Here is a 17167-nt window from a genome sequence, read left to right on the forward strand (position 1 = left end):
TGGACGGACAGAATGGACATCTCTACTGGACGGACAGAATTGACACCTCTACTGGACGGAATGAATGGACATCTCTATTGGACAGACTGAATGGACATCTCTACTGGACGGAATGAATGGACATCTCTATTGGACGGAAGGGATGGACATCTCTACTGGACGGACTGAATGGACATCTATTGTACGGACTGAATGGACATCTCTACTGGACGGAATGAATGGACATCTCTACTGGACGGAATGAATGGACATCTCTACTGGACGGAATGAATGGACATCTCTACTGGACGGAATGAATGGACATCTCTACTGGACGGAATGAATGGACATCTCTACTGGACGGAATGAATGGACATCTCTACTGGACGGAATGAATGGACATCTCTACTGGACGGAATGAATGGACATCTCTACTGGACGGAATGAATGGACATCTCTATTGGATGGCCACTTCTGGTCCAGTCCAAGACGTGACAGACACACGGAGCCACCAACGTCTGCAATGTGTGAACACGTCGGGCCCCTTCTCCACAGCAGCAATCTGAACCTGGCCTTTTTGCTCACAATTTTAGATAAATACCATGGCGGGATGTGGGAATAAAGATGTGCGCCTTGTTCATTCAAGTAGATTTTCCATTTTTGTTCCATCTGCATTTGCAATGGATAAAATAAGGACTCTCCTCACAAATTGCAGGCTTTGTTGTAGTGGACACAAGTTATTTTCCACGGAGATCACAGGTGTGCTATGAAAACCGTAATCACTAGTCTGGTTCATTTTACTGACCAACCAAGTGCATGTAATGGCAGGCAGAGAACAGCAACTCACAAAGCACAGAGAAGAGCAATGTGAGGGGGTCTGCAGCACTCAGGGGAAGCAGGGTATCGCCGAGAAATATACAAGGAGACCGCTCACATGGCTCTATGAAGTTCTATGCACTGGAGGTTGCAGAAGGAGGTGAAAAATGATACAAAGGTGCAAGAAAGAAACTTTATATGTTGCTCTTTTGTCTGTATATCATCAATAGTTTTACAGATACTGCACTTTGTAAAAAATATATTGACATTATGGAAATAAGCCCTTAAATATATAGAAGACTCAGAGCTAGGTATGAGGATATCACCTGAGCTAGAGACTTATAGTGGCGTCAGCACATTATATTCTCTGGTCACAGTGAGTGTCCACAGTGCCTCTCCCAGTATGATCTCCACACAGGTGGAAGGGGTCTGGTATTTGCCGTGCACAATTGCTCCCGAATGATTATAGTGGAGTAGAGTTTGGTGTCTTCTGATGAGCATCCCTGACACAGGAACAATGTAACGCTGAGACAATGGCAGCATAACACTCAGATACATGGGATGTCACTGGCAGCGCTGCCCTTAAGGTACCTTCACACTGAACGATATCGCTAGCGATCCGTGACGTTGCAGCATCCTGGCTAGCAATATCGTTCAGTTTGACAGGCAGCGGCGATCAGGATCCTGCTGTGCCATCGTTGGTCGGTGCAGAAAGTCCAGAACTTTATTTTGTCGCTGGACTCCCTGCAGACATCGCTGAATTGGCGTGTGACGCCGATTCAACGATGTCTTCACTGGTAACCAGGGTAAACATCGGGTTACTAAGCGCAGGGCCGCGCTTAGTAACTCGATGTTTACCCTGGTTACCAGCGTAAACGTAAAAAAAACCAAACACTACATACTTACCTTCCGCTGTCTGTCCTCCGGCGCTGTGCTTCTCTTCACTGACTGAGCGCCAGCCGGAAAGCACAGCGTTGACGTCACCGCTGTGCTCTGCTTTCCGGCTGGCCGGCGCTCACAGTACAGAGAAGCACAGCGCCGAGGGACAGACACCGGAATGTAAGTATGTAGTGTTTTTTTTTTTTTACGTTTACGCTGGTAACCAGGGTAAACATCGAGTTACTAAGCGCGGCCCTGCGCTTAGTAACCCGATGTTTACCCTGGTTACCCGGGGACCGGCATCGTTGGTCGCTGGAGAGCTGTCTGTGTGACCGCTCTCCAGCGACCACACAGCAACGCTGCAGCGATCGGGATCGTTGTCTGGATCGCTGCAGCGTCGCTAAATGTGACGGTACCTTAAGAGATGGATCATTACACAGAGATCTCAGTGTTTGTACTTATAAAGCTAATCCTTTGAATCTCAAGCCGGTCATACACATTAATCTCGGCCGTCTACGCCACACTCTGCAAAGATCATTCAGCCATTGTTGGGAGAAAATACAATCACAAGTCCAGAAGCTTACAATAAATCTTTCATGTGGATTTGGCGGGTTCGGTAGACATTTGTCTGGTGTGCTTGGGGATCTTTTTATGCAGATAATTTACCAAATTGAAATAAGGTGAGATTGTAGAATAGTTTAGGGAATTGAAAATAACTTTTTAGGATATGCAAAACATTAAACCTAGGGTGCTAATTCTTAAAGTGATAAAACCATAAGTGTACAAGTCACCCACATAACTGTGACACCGACCATAGCCAGTTACTTAAGGCACCATGTTTGTGGCCACAATTAAGAAAATTAGCCCAGGTGAAGAGCCCATGCTGTGATTAGAGCCCACATGTGTGACCCCACAGGTGAGTACAGATAAGTGCCCATCACTTCACCTGGCCATCTGCAGCCACAGAAAGCCTACGTTTATCCAGCTGGAAAAGAAACACTGATTTAGAAGTCATGTCAAATCATGCAATGAGATAATCATCAGTCACACAAGGAATGGAAGTGGACATCCCATAAAACATCTCGAGAACTTCCCCATGCAGAACTGTGATGGCGGTAACATGTAACAGGCTACAGCCAATGCTGGAGCGCTCTGCTCCTACCAGTCCATCTCTAAGGGTAGCTACTCGTAGGGGACTAATGGGAGGCAGAGCACAAAGTTGGTTTGGGGTCTTAGGCCGGTTTCACATTTGCGGTTTTGTCCGCAGCGTTTCATCTGCAGTAATCCACATGCGTTGTGTATTCCTATATTTAACATTATAAATGCAAGTGTCTGCGTTTGATTGCGTTTGGCAGCGTTTGATGACGCATGCGTTGTTTCGTCGTCTGCGGTTTGGCGTGGCGAACGATACATGTAGTAATTTTGTATGCGTCAAATAGCCGCCTAGAAACGTATGCGGTTGTTAGCAGCACAAATGCGCAAAAAAAACAAAACGCATTTCTGTCTATGTGAATGCATGTTGCTGCAAGCACATGCGTTTGCTTGCGTTCGTGAACGCATGCGTTGAACCAGAGAAAAACATGTCTAGACACTGATTAGCCACCCCCCACATACTAGGTGATAAAGGTAGGGAGTGGACAGTTGCAGGTCACTACACAGCAGACTGGGAAGTAGACCACACAGAGGAAAGCAACTTGGAGGCAAAAAAAGACTCTGAACAATGTGAGTATATCCTAGCCAATGCCTGTATTTTCAATTTTCTGTCTCTACATGTCCTAATATCTTCCATTTCTTTCTTTCTGCATGCATCAGAATGTCGTCTTCTTCTGATGAGGAGCAACGTCCTGTGCCTTCTGAAGCTGAACATGTCAGTGAAGTGAGTACTCACCTCGTCAGATTGGTAAGTATTCACTGTCACATCTACACATGACATCTTTTTTTCATTTCTTTAGAGCACTTCTACTGCGGCAGAGGCTGGGCAGGAGCAGCGGAGTCACGGTCGGGTGGCAAGGCGGCAGCATGTACGTATACAAGGCTGACTGTTTACTGTATCCTCACTTTAGTATTATTGAATCTTCCTTTCTTTACTTTACTCTTTCTTTACATTTGTCTTCTGCACTCCTTTTATATCTTGACTTTCCTTATTTATACCATTTCTCATCCTCTGTTTCTTTCTTTTCCTTATGTTAATGTATCCAACAATAATGTCTTTATTTATTTTTTAGGTTCCAGAACGGGATGAAGACCTAATAGAAAATGACCTCCTCATCTCCCTGGTCCAGGAGCGAGTCCCGTTGTGTGACACCCAGGTTCCACAGCACTCGGACAATGTGACGATCCGGCGCCTATGGAATGAGGTGGCCAAAGCGATGTGGGATGGCTGGGACAACGACCCTACTCGGGTCTGAAGTGTATTTTGTAAGTATTGCAATGCAGTGTGAAGCAGCAGTGACCTTGGCCGTGCTCACTCAACTGTGTGTGATGAAAGAAACTCTCAGGAGTTTCTCTCATCACACACAGTTGTGTGAGCACGGCCAAAAGTACATTGTGTAACCATAATTTTTTGTTTTTTCAACAGTACAGAAAGTGAAAACACGTTGGCGTTCAATGAAGGACCGCGTCAACAAGGACCTGCGTCAAGAGAGCCGTGTTCCCAGTGGTTCAGGAGCAAGGATCAAGCAAGTACAAATACCATCGCATTCTGGCATTTTTAAGACCGGTCCTTGCCCAGAGAACGTAAGTATTTATCTCGTGCATTTGGTTGTGTTGTATTGCCATAATCTGTATGCTTCTATTCCACAGGAGTTGGCGTCTGGTTAATTTTTGGTATTAATGGTTTTTTTTCTTTTTTCACAGCACATGGAGCAGTACTGTTGGCCCAGGTTCTGGAACGGTCCTTCATCAAACAGCCACGGACCTGTCCCAGCCATCCAGCAGCAAGTGGGCCTGCCACACTAGCTGGAGACCGGGAAGCTGGTCCATCAGGTCTTCCCCTTTCCCAGTCCTATGCCTCCTCTTTTTTGGGCTCTTCCCGGCAGCGGCAGAGGGCATCGGACAGGTCCCTCATGCCCGAGTTTTTGCATTTGAGCTCGGTTTTTCACGAAGGACTCAAGGCTTTGGGTGACCGAATTGATATTTCCCTTAGCCACATGAATACACGTATCCAGGAGGCCACCAAAAGCCTTGACCAAGTAAAAGCCGACCTCCAGAGGTCAGCACATCATTTCTTTAACCAAATTGAGCAGGGCATGTCGGAACACCTTACTCCTGATCTCCAGCTTAGTGTCATGCAGGCCTGCAATGCTGCTTACGTGCAGGCTATGCAGCAGAGTCGGTACTTTCAGCAGATTTGCTGCATACCACTGCACGGCCACCTCTATTCCTAGCACTGCCGGACACCAGTACAGCACCGCCACCATGTCGAGTGCTGTAGGACAGCCCACCGCCACCACCATGACAACCGCTGCTCCTGCTTGGACCTCCTCCACTGACACCACGATGCAGCAGCAGGACCCTGGCATGGCCTTCCACACCGCCTCCACCACGATGCAGCAGCAGGACCCTGGCATGGCCTTCCGCTCTACAAGCGCTATGGACTCTGGCATGGCTGCACGCTCTACGAGCACTATGGACTCTGGCATGTCTGCACGCTCTACAAGCACTATGGACTCTGGCATGTCTGCACGCTCTACAAGCACTATGGACTCTGGCATGGCTGCACGCTCTATGAGCACTATGGACTCTGGCAAGGCTGCACGCTCTACAAGCACTATGGACTCTGGCACAGTGCAGCCGGACCCTGACGGGTCATCAACCATGACCATGCCACGACATATGAGCCCACCGAGGCTTACCAGAACCCGGCGATCCCAGAAAGGGAAAAAAAAAACAAAAAAAACAACGGACTCAAAGACAAAGACTTTGTGTGTCTTTAGTATAGAGCTATGAGGTGGACCAAAAAATGTATACTTGTATTTTCTCCTTAATCTCTTCATTCTGCGTAGTCTGTGACTAGTGTTGCAGACTGAAGAGAAAATGGTGGCAATATAATGCAAAACTATACTCTACAGGTCAGGTGTCCAAAAACTCATTAGTTGGGACGCCTGACCTGGTGAGTAGAGAAGTGCATTGTATGGCCTCCTTTTTCTCTTGTGTTCATAATCTATTTCACACAAAGTGAAGGGACAATGGCGGTCATACACAGCATATCTATGCTCACCTGCACATGTGTCAGAAATAGTTAATTCATGAGGCTGTTATATGTGCATCATGAATTCGTTATTTCTGACACCTGACTTGATGAGTATAGATCTGTTTTGTATGACAGCCATTGTCTCTTCAGTCTGTGTCCAATGGATACTGCATAGCAGAACAGAATCAGGAAGCAATGACGTCAACAACCTTATCACTAAAACAACATGGCTGCCGTCACACTAGCAGTATGTGGTCAGTATTTTATATTAGTATATTTGTAAGCCAAAACAAGGAGTAGAACAATTAGAGGAAAAGTATAATATTAGCATATATAGCACCTCAGCCTTTATCACCCACTCCTGGTGTTCTGTCCATTCAAAAGGACAGTAGGATTCCAATTATGCATTAAAGTTTGGTGCTATAGTGTTGGTTTGCTGTGTAATAGCACCACCCAGTGGTGGTTAAATGTATTACCTGTGTTTTTTAGTAATAAATTAGAGTGTTGCATTGTGGGACTGCACCAAGGCATTTTGGGATGAGGAACCTCCATTTTCTCTCTGTGTTCTTCCTGGACACACGTGTTCTTCTGCTGTGTTGGATCTACCTCACTTACTTGCCAGCCTGGTTAAGTTTATCCGGTAAGATCATTATCCCTGTTCTTGCAATGTAGTGTTGTACAGAATGTGATTAACTGTATAGCAGTCAGTACACATGAAATGTGATTGTCAGGGACTTACTGTATGTAGTTATGTACATAGGTTGCATCATACTGTATACTTTCTTTGTCAGTTGTAAAGTATCAGCTGTGTGATTGTTTAGCCCAATACTTATATATGTCATTTGTATTCCTTTAGTTTTACCGCATTTCAATACCTGTTACCAATAAACAAGTTCGACTACAGAGAACAGTCTGCTTATTTGGGAGACAGAAGTGGTTTATGCTGTATGTTGGATCACACACCGTATCAACGTGTATGAAGACAGTACAGTAAAACGGAGACTAAATACCAGAGGAGGCGAGTAAAACGGATGCTAGACGCCAGCGATAGCAGTAAAACCAGGCTAGACGCCAGCGATAACAAATAGCACTCACGCAGCCGCTTGTACCACACCTCACTGCCAGCAGATACCGCAGCGGCCGCCATACAGCCACAAGTACTGAGAGTACAGCCCACCAAGCGCGACACGTCTCAGTCCACACTGAAGTTCATTTCTACCCGCTCTAAGACATCCTACAGCTTGCAAACGGACACAAAATGTCTGCAAGTCGAGCATCTTCACTCGGGACGAGGTCCCAAACAAGCCGCTCTAGCAAGTCTTCCTCGAAAAGGTCTGTCACCCTCGCCCGTGCAGAAGCTGAGGCGGCGAAAGGAAGATCCTCCTTCGCTGCACAAGAGATGCAGTTAAAGTTAAGACAAGCAGAGCAATAAGCAGAAAGAGCCCGCGTGCAAGCAGAGCAAGAAGCAGAAAGAGCTTACCTGCAAGCAGATAGAGAAGCAGGAAGAGCCCGCCAAGAAGCAGAAAGAGCCCGCCTGCAAGCAGATAGAGAAGCAGAAAGAGCAGAGCAAGAAGCAGAAAGAGCCCGCCTGCAAGCCGATAGAGACGCGGATACAGCACGCCTGCAAGCAACTTTGGAAAGGCTCTCCGCTGAAAAAGAAGCAGCAGCTGCAATGCCAAATATGAGTTCTTAGAAGTCGTGGAGTTTCCTGAATCCGAGCGAGACAGCGACGTACGTGGACCAGACCTTGATCGACAGGACCCAGCTCAACGCGTCTCAGAATATGTCCAACAACATCCTAAAATCGACGATAACTCTGATCCGTTACACCAACCAGCCTATACAGATTACCAGAGATCCTTCCTCAAAATGGCATACTGGAAGCAGGAAGGTATACTGCGAAACGACCGTCTTACAGAGCCGAAGGTACGGCCTCCTCCCAGACTGACAGGGACACCCTTCGCTTCGGAACGGTTTTATACAGACTTTCCTAAGCCAGAAGCTCCAACCAGGTATGTGGACGCACCACACACACCGCATGACAACAGCACCCCAGCTCATGTCGGCACTGATTCAGCCACTATGAACTTTGCAAGGTCCTTTACCCGCCGGGAGCTGGTGACCAAGGGACTTGTAAAGTTCACTCATCGAGCCGAGAGCTATAGAGCATGGCGAGCCTCCTTCCAGAACGCCATCAGAGACTTGGAACTTTCCAGTAGTGAAGAGTTAGATTTACTGGTAAAGTGGCTTGGGAACGAGTCAGCTGAACACGCCAAAAGAATCAGGAACATTAACATAAAGTACCCCCACACAGGACTTCGTATGGTGTGGGAGAGACTCTAAGAATGTTATGGGTCAATAGAAGCTACAGAAAACGCTTTGTATAAAAGAATTGATGATTTTACCAAGATAGCAAATAAGGGTTATCAAAAGCTCAGGGAACTGAGCGACTTATTAATGGAGGTACATGCTGCTCAGGCAGAAGGTGACCTGCCAGGGTTGGCATTCCTGGACACCGCCAGAGGTGTCAACCCAATTGTCCAAAAACTACCTTACAACTTACAAGAAAAGTGGGTCAGTCACGGGTCCCGTTACAAACAGGCTCATAAGGTACCATTTCCTCTTTTCAGGGTGTTTGTAGGCGTTGTTGCTCAGCAGGCTAAAGTTAGAAATGACCACAGTTTCGACTTCACTATGTCATGTACCACTGCCTCTGGTGTAAAACCCAGTAAAGCACCAGTGGCAGTCCATAAAACTAATATTACCTCCACAGGGTTTCCTTACAGGGCAAGTAAGTCCTCTCCAGAAGAGGACAAACCTCAGGATCTCAGCAAACACTGCCCCCTACACAAGAAACCTCATCCTCTACTAAAATGTAGAGCCTTCAGGGAGAAGTCTCTAGAAGACCGTAAGAGTTTCCTAAAGGAAAACAAGATATGCTTCAGATGCTGCGCGACGACCTCACACTTCGCCTAGAACTGTGAGACCAGTGTGAAATGTACAGAATGTAGTAGTGTGGGGCACAACACGGCCTTACACCCTGGACCACCCCTCAGGGGTATCGTAGTGAGTAGAAGAGTCTGCCGAAAAACAGATGGACACGGACATAGACACCCGAGTGGTCACTTCGCAGTGTACAGAGATCTGCAAGGAACTTGTAGCAGGAAGATCCTGCTCGAAAATCTGTCTTGTCAGAGTATTCCCAGCGAGCCAACGGGATAAGGCAATCAAGGTATATGCAATCTTGGATGATCAGAGCAACAGGTCTCTAGCTAAGTCCTTTTTCTTCGACACCTTCAATATTGCTGGTCCCGGCTCTCCATAATCTTTGAAGACATGTGCAGGTACTGTCGAGACGGCGGGGAGAAAAGTGACCGGATTCAAAGTAGAGTCTACGGACGGTCAAATCTGCTTATCCTTGCCAACAATACTGGAGTGCAACCAGATTCCCGACAACAGGTCTGAGATACCTACACCAGAGGTAGCAGCTCATCATACCCACTTGAAACATATAGCTCACCTGATACCGGAACTGGACCAAGGAGCTCCAATCGTCTTACTCCTCGGAAGAGACATACTACGGTTCCACAAGGCTAGAGGACAGATTAACGGCCCACAAAACACCCCATATGCTCAGAGAGTTGACCTAGGATGGGTCATCGTGGGAGACGTCTGTTTGGGTGGAGCACACAGGCCGACATCAGTCACCAATATGCTCACCAATACTTTTGAAAATGGACGTCCGTCTTCAAGATTCTGAGGAATGTTGGTACTTACCTATTTTTGGCGTGTATCATCCGATGAAACCAGGTCAGATAAGAGTGGTATTCGACTCAAGTGCCAGATACAAAGGTGTTTCTTTAAACGACGTCTTCCTGTCTTGTCCAGACCTCAACAACAGACTTCTGGGAGTACTTCTTCGTTTCCGCAAAGATGCAGTAGCATTTATGGCCGACATACAACAGATGTTTCACTGCTTCCTTGTTAAGGAAGAACACAGAAACTACTTGAGGTTCTTCTGGTACCGCGATAATGACCCCTACAAGGACATCGTGGAATATCGTATGAAGGTACATATCTTCGGGAACAGCCCCTCCCCTGCTGTCGCTATCTATGGCCTTAAACATTCAGCCAGAGAGGGTGAAGCAAAGTATGGATCGGATGCAAGATCGTTTGTAGAAAAGGATTTCTACGTAGATGACTGCCTGAAATCCACACCCACAGATGAGTCGGCAGTCAGTCTCCTAAAAAGGGCACAAGAAATGCTCGCTTTGTCCAATTTGAGGTTGCACAAAATTGCTTCCAACAGCCAAAAACTAATGGCAGCCTTTCCCTCTCAAGTTTACTCAACCGACTTAAAAGACTTGGATTTAAGCACGGACTCTCTTCCCATGCAACAGAGCCTTGGTTTACTCTGGGATTTGAAAAAGGATCACGTTCCAGATCAGCGAAGAAGAGAAACCTTTCACCCGCAGAGGCGTCCTGTCCGTAGTAAACAGCTTGTACGATCCTCTGGGATTTGTAACTCCTGTAACTATCCAAGGTAAAATGATGTTGAGAGACTTCACCCAAGAGACGTCCGATTGGGATGATCCGCTTCCCAGCGAGAAGAGAGACTTATGGGTAAGATGGAAGAACTCTCTAGAAGCCCTGTCAAGTCTCTACGTGGCACGACCATATGCTTCCGTGCCATCAACAGAAGTCGAGATGCAAAGGCTTTGTATCTTCTGCGATGCCTCAACCAAAGCAATTGCAGCAGTAGCGTATTTGAAAACTACCGACATCAACGAACAATGCCATGTAACGCTTGTTATGAGCCGGACAAAACTGGCCCCACTCCGTGAACACACAGTACCCAGACTGGAACTCTGTGCAGCTGTGCTAGCGGTAGAGTTAGCTGAGCTTATCTCGACAGAAATGGACCTGGACGTCAAAGAAGTCGAGTTCTACACTGACAGCAAGGTAGTGCTGTGAGTGTAGAAATGTACCATTTGCAATGAAACTCGTCTCTTTTATGTCTATGTCAGCAATCGAGTGCTAAGGATCAGGAGATCCACCGACCCTAAACAGTGGCACTATGTGTCCACACACCACAATCCTGCGGACCACGCAACCAGATCCATTGAAGCAAGACATCTTAAGGACACAACCTGGTTCACTGGCCCTACATTCTTATGCCGTTCGACGCCGTACATCGACGAGTCAAACAACTTTGAACTGGTAGATCCAGAGGCAGATGAGGAAATCCGTCCTCAGGTATCCGTTCTACGTACGGTGACTAAAGACAATCCCCTCAAATCCCACCGTTTCAACAGGTTCTCAACATGGAACTCACTTGTTTGTGCCCTCGTTCGTTTAATTCCTCAGGCCAGTTGCGGAACTTGTCTTACAATTTTCGCCAAAAGAGCTGTGTGTGGCATCGGTTGATGCCAAGCGGGGAGTGTTCTGTCCATTCAAAGGACAGTAGGATTCCAATTATGCATTAAAAGTTCACTACTATTAGTGTTGTTTTTTTGCTGTGTTATAGCACCACCCAGTGGTGGTTAAATGTATTACCTGTGTTTTTTAGTAATAATTAGAGTGTTGCATTGTGGGATTGCACCAAGGCATTTTGGGATGAGGAACCCCCATTTTCTCTCTGTGTTCTTCCTGGACACACGTGTTCTTCTGCTGTGTTGGAACTACCTCACTTACTTGCCATCCTGGTTAAGTTTATCCGGTAAGATCATTATCCCTGTTCTTGCAATGTAGTGTTGTACAGAATGTGATTAGCCTTAGCCTTAGTAGCCTAACTGTATAGCAGTCAGTACACAGGAAATGTGATTACCAGGGACTTACTGTATGTAGTTATGTACATAGGTTGCATCATACTGTATACTTTCTTTGTCAGTTGTAAAGTATCAGCTGTGTGATTGTTTAGCCCAATACTTATATATGTCATTTGTATTCCTTTAGTTTTACCGCATTTCAATACCTGTTACCAATAAACAAGTTCGACTACAGAGAACAGTCTGCTTATTTGGAAGACAGAAGTGGTTTATGCTGTATGTTGGATCACACACCGTATCAACGTGTATGAAGACAGAACACCTGGTTTAGGATTACAAATACTGATAATAAATATAGACCAAATACTGCTAGTGTGAGGACAACCTCGGTTTATAGAGGAAATACATATGACACACGGTCAAGACACCAAAAAAAGTTTATTAACGAGAAACATTAGTAACATGTAAGAAAATAACTGGTACAGATAAAATAACAACAGGACATTTACACAACATTGTCCTGCCATCACACACGTCCAATATCCAAATCAAAAAAGGCTGCAAATTGGTCCCGCATGTGGCCAACTTCAGCTGTTGACCGCAGCGGGTGATGCTGGTAATCGGGCAGTGGGTGTGCAACTGGTTCATCCAGTTCAATGTTGGGCCGCTCCTTAGCCATAATGTAATTGTGCAGAACGACATAGGCTTTGACCACCTCGTCGACTGTCTCCATTTTTAGATTTATGGCCGATGCAAGAATGCGCCATTTTGAGACTAGAATCCCAAAGGTACACTCTACAGTTCTTCATGCCCTGGTCAGTCTGTAGTTAAAGACCCTTTTAGTGTGGTTCAAGTCGTGACTGGAATATGGCTTCAGTAGGTTTTCGCACATCTGAAAGGACTCATCCCCAACCATAACAAATGGCATCGGTGGACCTTGAGTGTTAGGGAGAGGTTGTGGCCGTGGAAAATTAAAATTTTTGCCATACACACGGCAGCCCTTATCAGAGTTCTTGAAAGTCTGGGAATCGTTGGCACGACCAAAAGCTCCAATGTCCATGGCGATGAAGCGACAGTCCGCATCGGCTATTGCCATGAGCACAACAGAAAAAATATTTTTTATAGTTGAAGTACTCCGATCTTGTTCTGGCTGGTTTGATAATGCAGATGTGCTTTCCATCCACCGCTCCCAAACAGTTGGGGAAATCACACTCCAGAATTTTTCCGCAATTCCAATCCACATGTCCAAGGTGGGTAGGGGTATAAACTCATCCCAAAGTACATTCCACAAAGCCCGGCAGGTGTCCGCAACTATTCCCGACAGGGTGGATATTCCAAGCCGGTATTGGAAATGGAGGGATGATAAACTCTCTCCGGTTGCCAGAAATCTGGAAGAAAATAAATAATTAAGAAAAATTACAATCAATTCTATTTATGGTGTGGTTATGCTAAAGACAAAGGAAAATACCAAACAAAAAAAAAACATGTCAGAGATCCCAAAATTAGCACTGCCATCGGTTTACATTTCTTACGTACCTTAATGTAACCAGCAGACGTTCCTCGGGTGGAATTGCTCTACGGAGCTGGGTGTCCTGTCTCCGTATGGCTCCTTGAACACGAGCAAGCAAATCCCGGAACGAGTCTTGCAAGATCCTTGTGTATTCCGGGAATTTGTCAGGGTTCTCATTAAGCTCGCCATACAGCGTGTGATAGGCCCCACGTCTCTCACGTAATTCAATAATGGGGTGTCTCCAAAAACGCCTACACCGTCTCCTTCTCCATCTTTCACGATTTCTGTCTTGCTCCCAAGCAAACGCACAAGCAATAAACAGCTTGATGCTTAAATCCAGGTTGAAATAAAAGCTCTCCATACGAAGTTCCATCATGACACAAGAACAAGATACAGTAGCACACTGTTAAGATTTCAGCAGTTCTAGGGTCTATATATAGATATCCCATAATACACGCCCTCTGTAGTCCCATTGGCGGTGTCTTGTTATCTAGATTTTTCTCCTGTAAAATTTGTCACCATGCGCACAAAAAACGCAAACGCAGAGAAAAACGCATAGAAAAGCGTACAAACGCGGCATTTTTTAACCGCATGCGTCAAAAAAACGCCACGTTTGTATGCTTTTCTAGGCGTTTTTTCCTGCACTTGCAGATGCAACGCTGCGGATTCTAACGCAAATGTGAAACTAGCCTTACTGTGGACTCATATGTCTGCGTAGGAGCTTTAGACGAGTCATGGTTGCCTTAGCGTTCCAGCAGATAACAGTGGTAGATGAATCTACTAGAAAATTGCAGATGATTTATGAGGTCACATCTGAGGTACTGTACGTGGCAGGCCGATCCTCGCTCGTCTAGATGCACACTGCACACGAGACAGAGAAGTAAGATGAAACACTCCGATAGAAGGGTCGAATTCTACCGTGGACACGTCTGCGTAGGAGCTTTAGCCGAGTCATGGTTGCCTCACCGTTCCAGCAGATAACAGTGGGAGATGAATCTACTAGAAAATTGCAGATGATCTATGAGGCCACATCTGAGGTCCTGTAACGTGGCAGGCGATCCTTGCTCGTCTAGATGCACACTGCACACATGAGATGGAGAAGATGAAACACTGCGGTAGAAGGGTAGATTTCTACTGTGGCCACATGTCTGCATAGGAGCTTTAGACGAGTCATGGTTGCCTTAGCATTCCAGCAGATAACAGTGGGAGATGAATCTACTAGAAAATTGCAGATAATTTATGAGGTCACATCTGAGGTCCTGTACGTGGCAGGCCGATCTTCGCTCAACTTGATGCACACTGCACACATGAAATGGAGAGGTAAGATGAAACACTGCGGTAGAAGGGTAGATTTCTACCGTAGACACGTCTGCGTAGGAGCTTTAGATGAGTCATGGTTGCCTCACCGTTCCAGCAGATAACAGTGGGAGATGAATCTACTAGAAAATTGCAGATGATCTATGAGGTCACATCTGGGGTCCTGTAACGTGGCAGGCCGATCCTTGCTCGTCTAGATGCACACTGCACACATGAGATGGAGAAGTAAGATGAAACACTGCGGTAGAAGGGTAAACATACTGTGGATATCCAACAGAATGTGCCTCTACAGAAATTAAATCCTGCAAGTTATGGAATCACTCTATAGTTAAAGGCAATCTCTCACCAGGTCTTTGCTCCCCCATCTGAGAGCAGCAGGATGTAGGGGAAGAGATGCTGATTCCAGTGATGTGCCACTTGCTGGGATGCTTACTGCAGTTTTGATAAAATCACAGTTTTCTCTGCTGCAGACCCAACAGTTATCTGAATGCTGTGCTCTGTATAATCCCGCCCACACCAGTAATTGGCAGCTTTCTATGTACACTGTGCACAGGCAGAAAGTAGCCAATCAGTGGTGAGGGTGGAGTTATACCAAGCTCATTAATATGGAGGACTACAGCAGGTTTGCTAGTCCTCTGGTGATAACCTCCTGCTAGTTAAGCTGTCATTTTATCAAACCTACAGCAAGCAGCCCAGTAGTTGACATATCACTGGGATCGGGGTCTCTGTTTCTACATTAAGCTGCTCTCAAGTTAGGTGGCAAAAAATTGGTGACAAATTCCCTTTAAAAGGAGCAATTTTTGCAAGTGTCTCCAATGATTATTTGCTGTAGGCAAAAAGAAATGTATTCTAGTGTAATACTAATAGCACCATGACCTTTATTCTGACAGCTGCACCTTGTAGCTGCCTAATGAATGAAGTCAGCTGGCCACTAGGGGAGGCGGCCAGGGGAGGCTGCCAGGAGAGGAGGCCAGGAGAGGCGGCCAGGAGAGGCCATGCGGCAGGGGAAGTGGACAGGGAAGGTGGCCAGTGGAGGCGACCAGGGGGGCGGACAGGGGAGGCGGCTATGGGAGGTGGCCAGGAGAGGCGGCCAGGGGGACGGACAGGGAAGGCGGCCAGGGGAGGCAGCCAGGAGAAACGCCCAGGAAGGGGGGCAGTCAGCTCCATCCTTGCTTTATAGAGATTTAGAAGAAAATCATCCAATGCAAAGAGTGCTGCCATCATCCCATGCGGTCATGGGAGAGCTACAGTTGTGGACACTACACTGAGTCACATTCTCTTACATAGAGATCCTGCACATGGTTTATTTATTCTCGTTACTTTGCCCACCAGTTTTATCTCGCTCTTCAGTCGGGTGATTCCAGCTCGCTCGCTCTTCGTCGCTCCGACAGCTCCCAGTTCATGTATGGAGATTGCTGGACTGGCCATCCTGTCCACAGATCGCACTGCGAGAGAGAAGACAGTCAGGTCTTTTCATTTTTTGCCTTAACTTTTCACTTATCGGAATAAACAGAATTAATGAGAAAAGACCAGATGTTTTATTCTATTGAGGACACAGAAGTAGAGCAATACAACCTATAGAATCTACGACATTGTACACAACAGCTGTTGCCAATCACCAGCTCCACCATAAAGGGGGATCACAAGGAGGACCATAAGCGGGATCCAAATAAGACCAAAGTTCAGTTTCTGGAGAGGGCAGTAGAGAACAATGGTCGGGATTGTAAACACCCCTGACAAAGATTGGAGAGCTACCGTGAAATAAGCTGCTCAATGTCAGCTGGGGCAATTGTGGCGAAGCAGCAATTACTACTAGCTGTACAAGTAGCCTCTCCATCAGACTCTGCAGCAGCCTCCCCGGCAGACTCCCCAGCAACCTCTCCAGATAGATAATCCAAAGATCCAGAAGAGTCATTCTAGTATAATGAGAAAGAGGCACTGGACACTGGAGATCACTAATCATGTTGTGGACAGGAGCTTATTTCACGTCCCTCACGCACGGTCGAGGCACGTACCACTCCTTTCCACACCAAACTCCTTCCCACTCAGGATGTGATGCAAAAGGCTCTTCATGTCAGAAGGACTGAGGTTCATGAGGCTCTCCGTTGCTTCTTCCGCTGTATGATGAAAAATGGAAATGGTCAGAACTAGAAGTAAAATATAATTTTCATGACTAACACAACATTTCATTTAATGCAACTTTACAGCTGTAAATGTGTACTGTACATTCATGGTGTTTCATCCTCACATATACATTTCAGGAGCTGAATTACAGCAATTATTTGTTTTTGGCATCAGTCTGCTGGGTCCCCCTGGGCCGGTTGTGGTGAGGTTGGGGGTGGCATGGTGGAGCTGTTTGTTCTTAAAATTGACAACGGGTCCGTACTGAGAGAGGTATCAACGGGACATTTTTTGGTATGGGCAACAGTCTGCTGGGTCCCCCTAGGCCGGTTGCGGTGAGGCTGGGGGTGGCATGGTGGAACTGTTTGTTGTTAAAAATAGAAAACGGGTCCCTACTGAGAGACATCTCAGCAGGACATTTTTGGTATGGGCAACAGTCGTCCCCCTGGGCCGGTTGCGGTGCGGCTGGGGGTGGCATAGTGGAGCTGTTTATTGCAGTTTTACAAAATGATTGAACCTTCAATTCCCCTCCTCCTTTTTTTCCACAGTCAAGTTAATGTTGTTTAGTGTTATTCAGTGGAGGGG

At 46.4% G+C, this 17167-nt stretch overlaps 1 protein-coding gene across 5 annotated transcripts in view; it reads right to left on the bottom strand.

The window, feature by feature from the left end:
* The window catches only part of PHKA1 (phosphorylase kinase regulatory subunit alpha 1), a 452411-nt gene that overhangs the window by 105250 nt on the left and 329994 nt on the right, over positions 1 to 17167 (bottom strand). For all 5 annotated transcript variants that reach the window (XM_069748675.1, XM_069748674.1, XM_069748673.1 and 2 more), the window contains 2 exons: positions 16477 to 16578; positions 15791 to 15906 (listed from right to left, as the gene is read on the bottom strand). In XM_069748675.1, the coding sequence (XP_069604776.1) occupies positions 15791 to 15906; positions 16477 to 16578 (218 nt within the window). The remainder of the gene's footprint in view (positions 1 to 15790; positions 15907 to 16476; positions 16579 to 17167) is intronic.

This window comes from Ranitomeya imitator, chromosome 2 (assembly GCF_032444005.1).
Source record: "Ranitomeya imitator isolate aRanImi1 chromosome 2, aRanImi1.pri, whole genome shotgun sequence".
Classification (NCBI taxonomy): domain Eukaryota; kingdom Metazoa; phylum Chordata; class Amphibia; order Anura; family Dendrobatidae; genus Ranitomeya; species Ranitomeya imitator.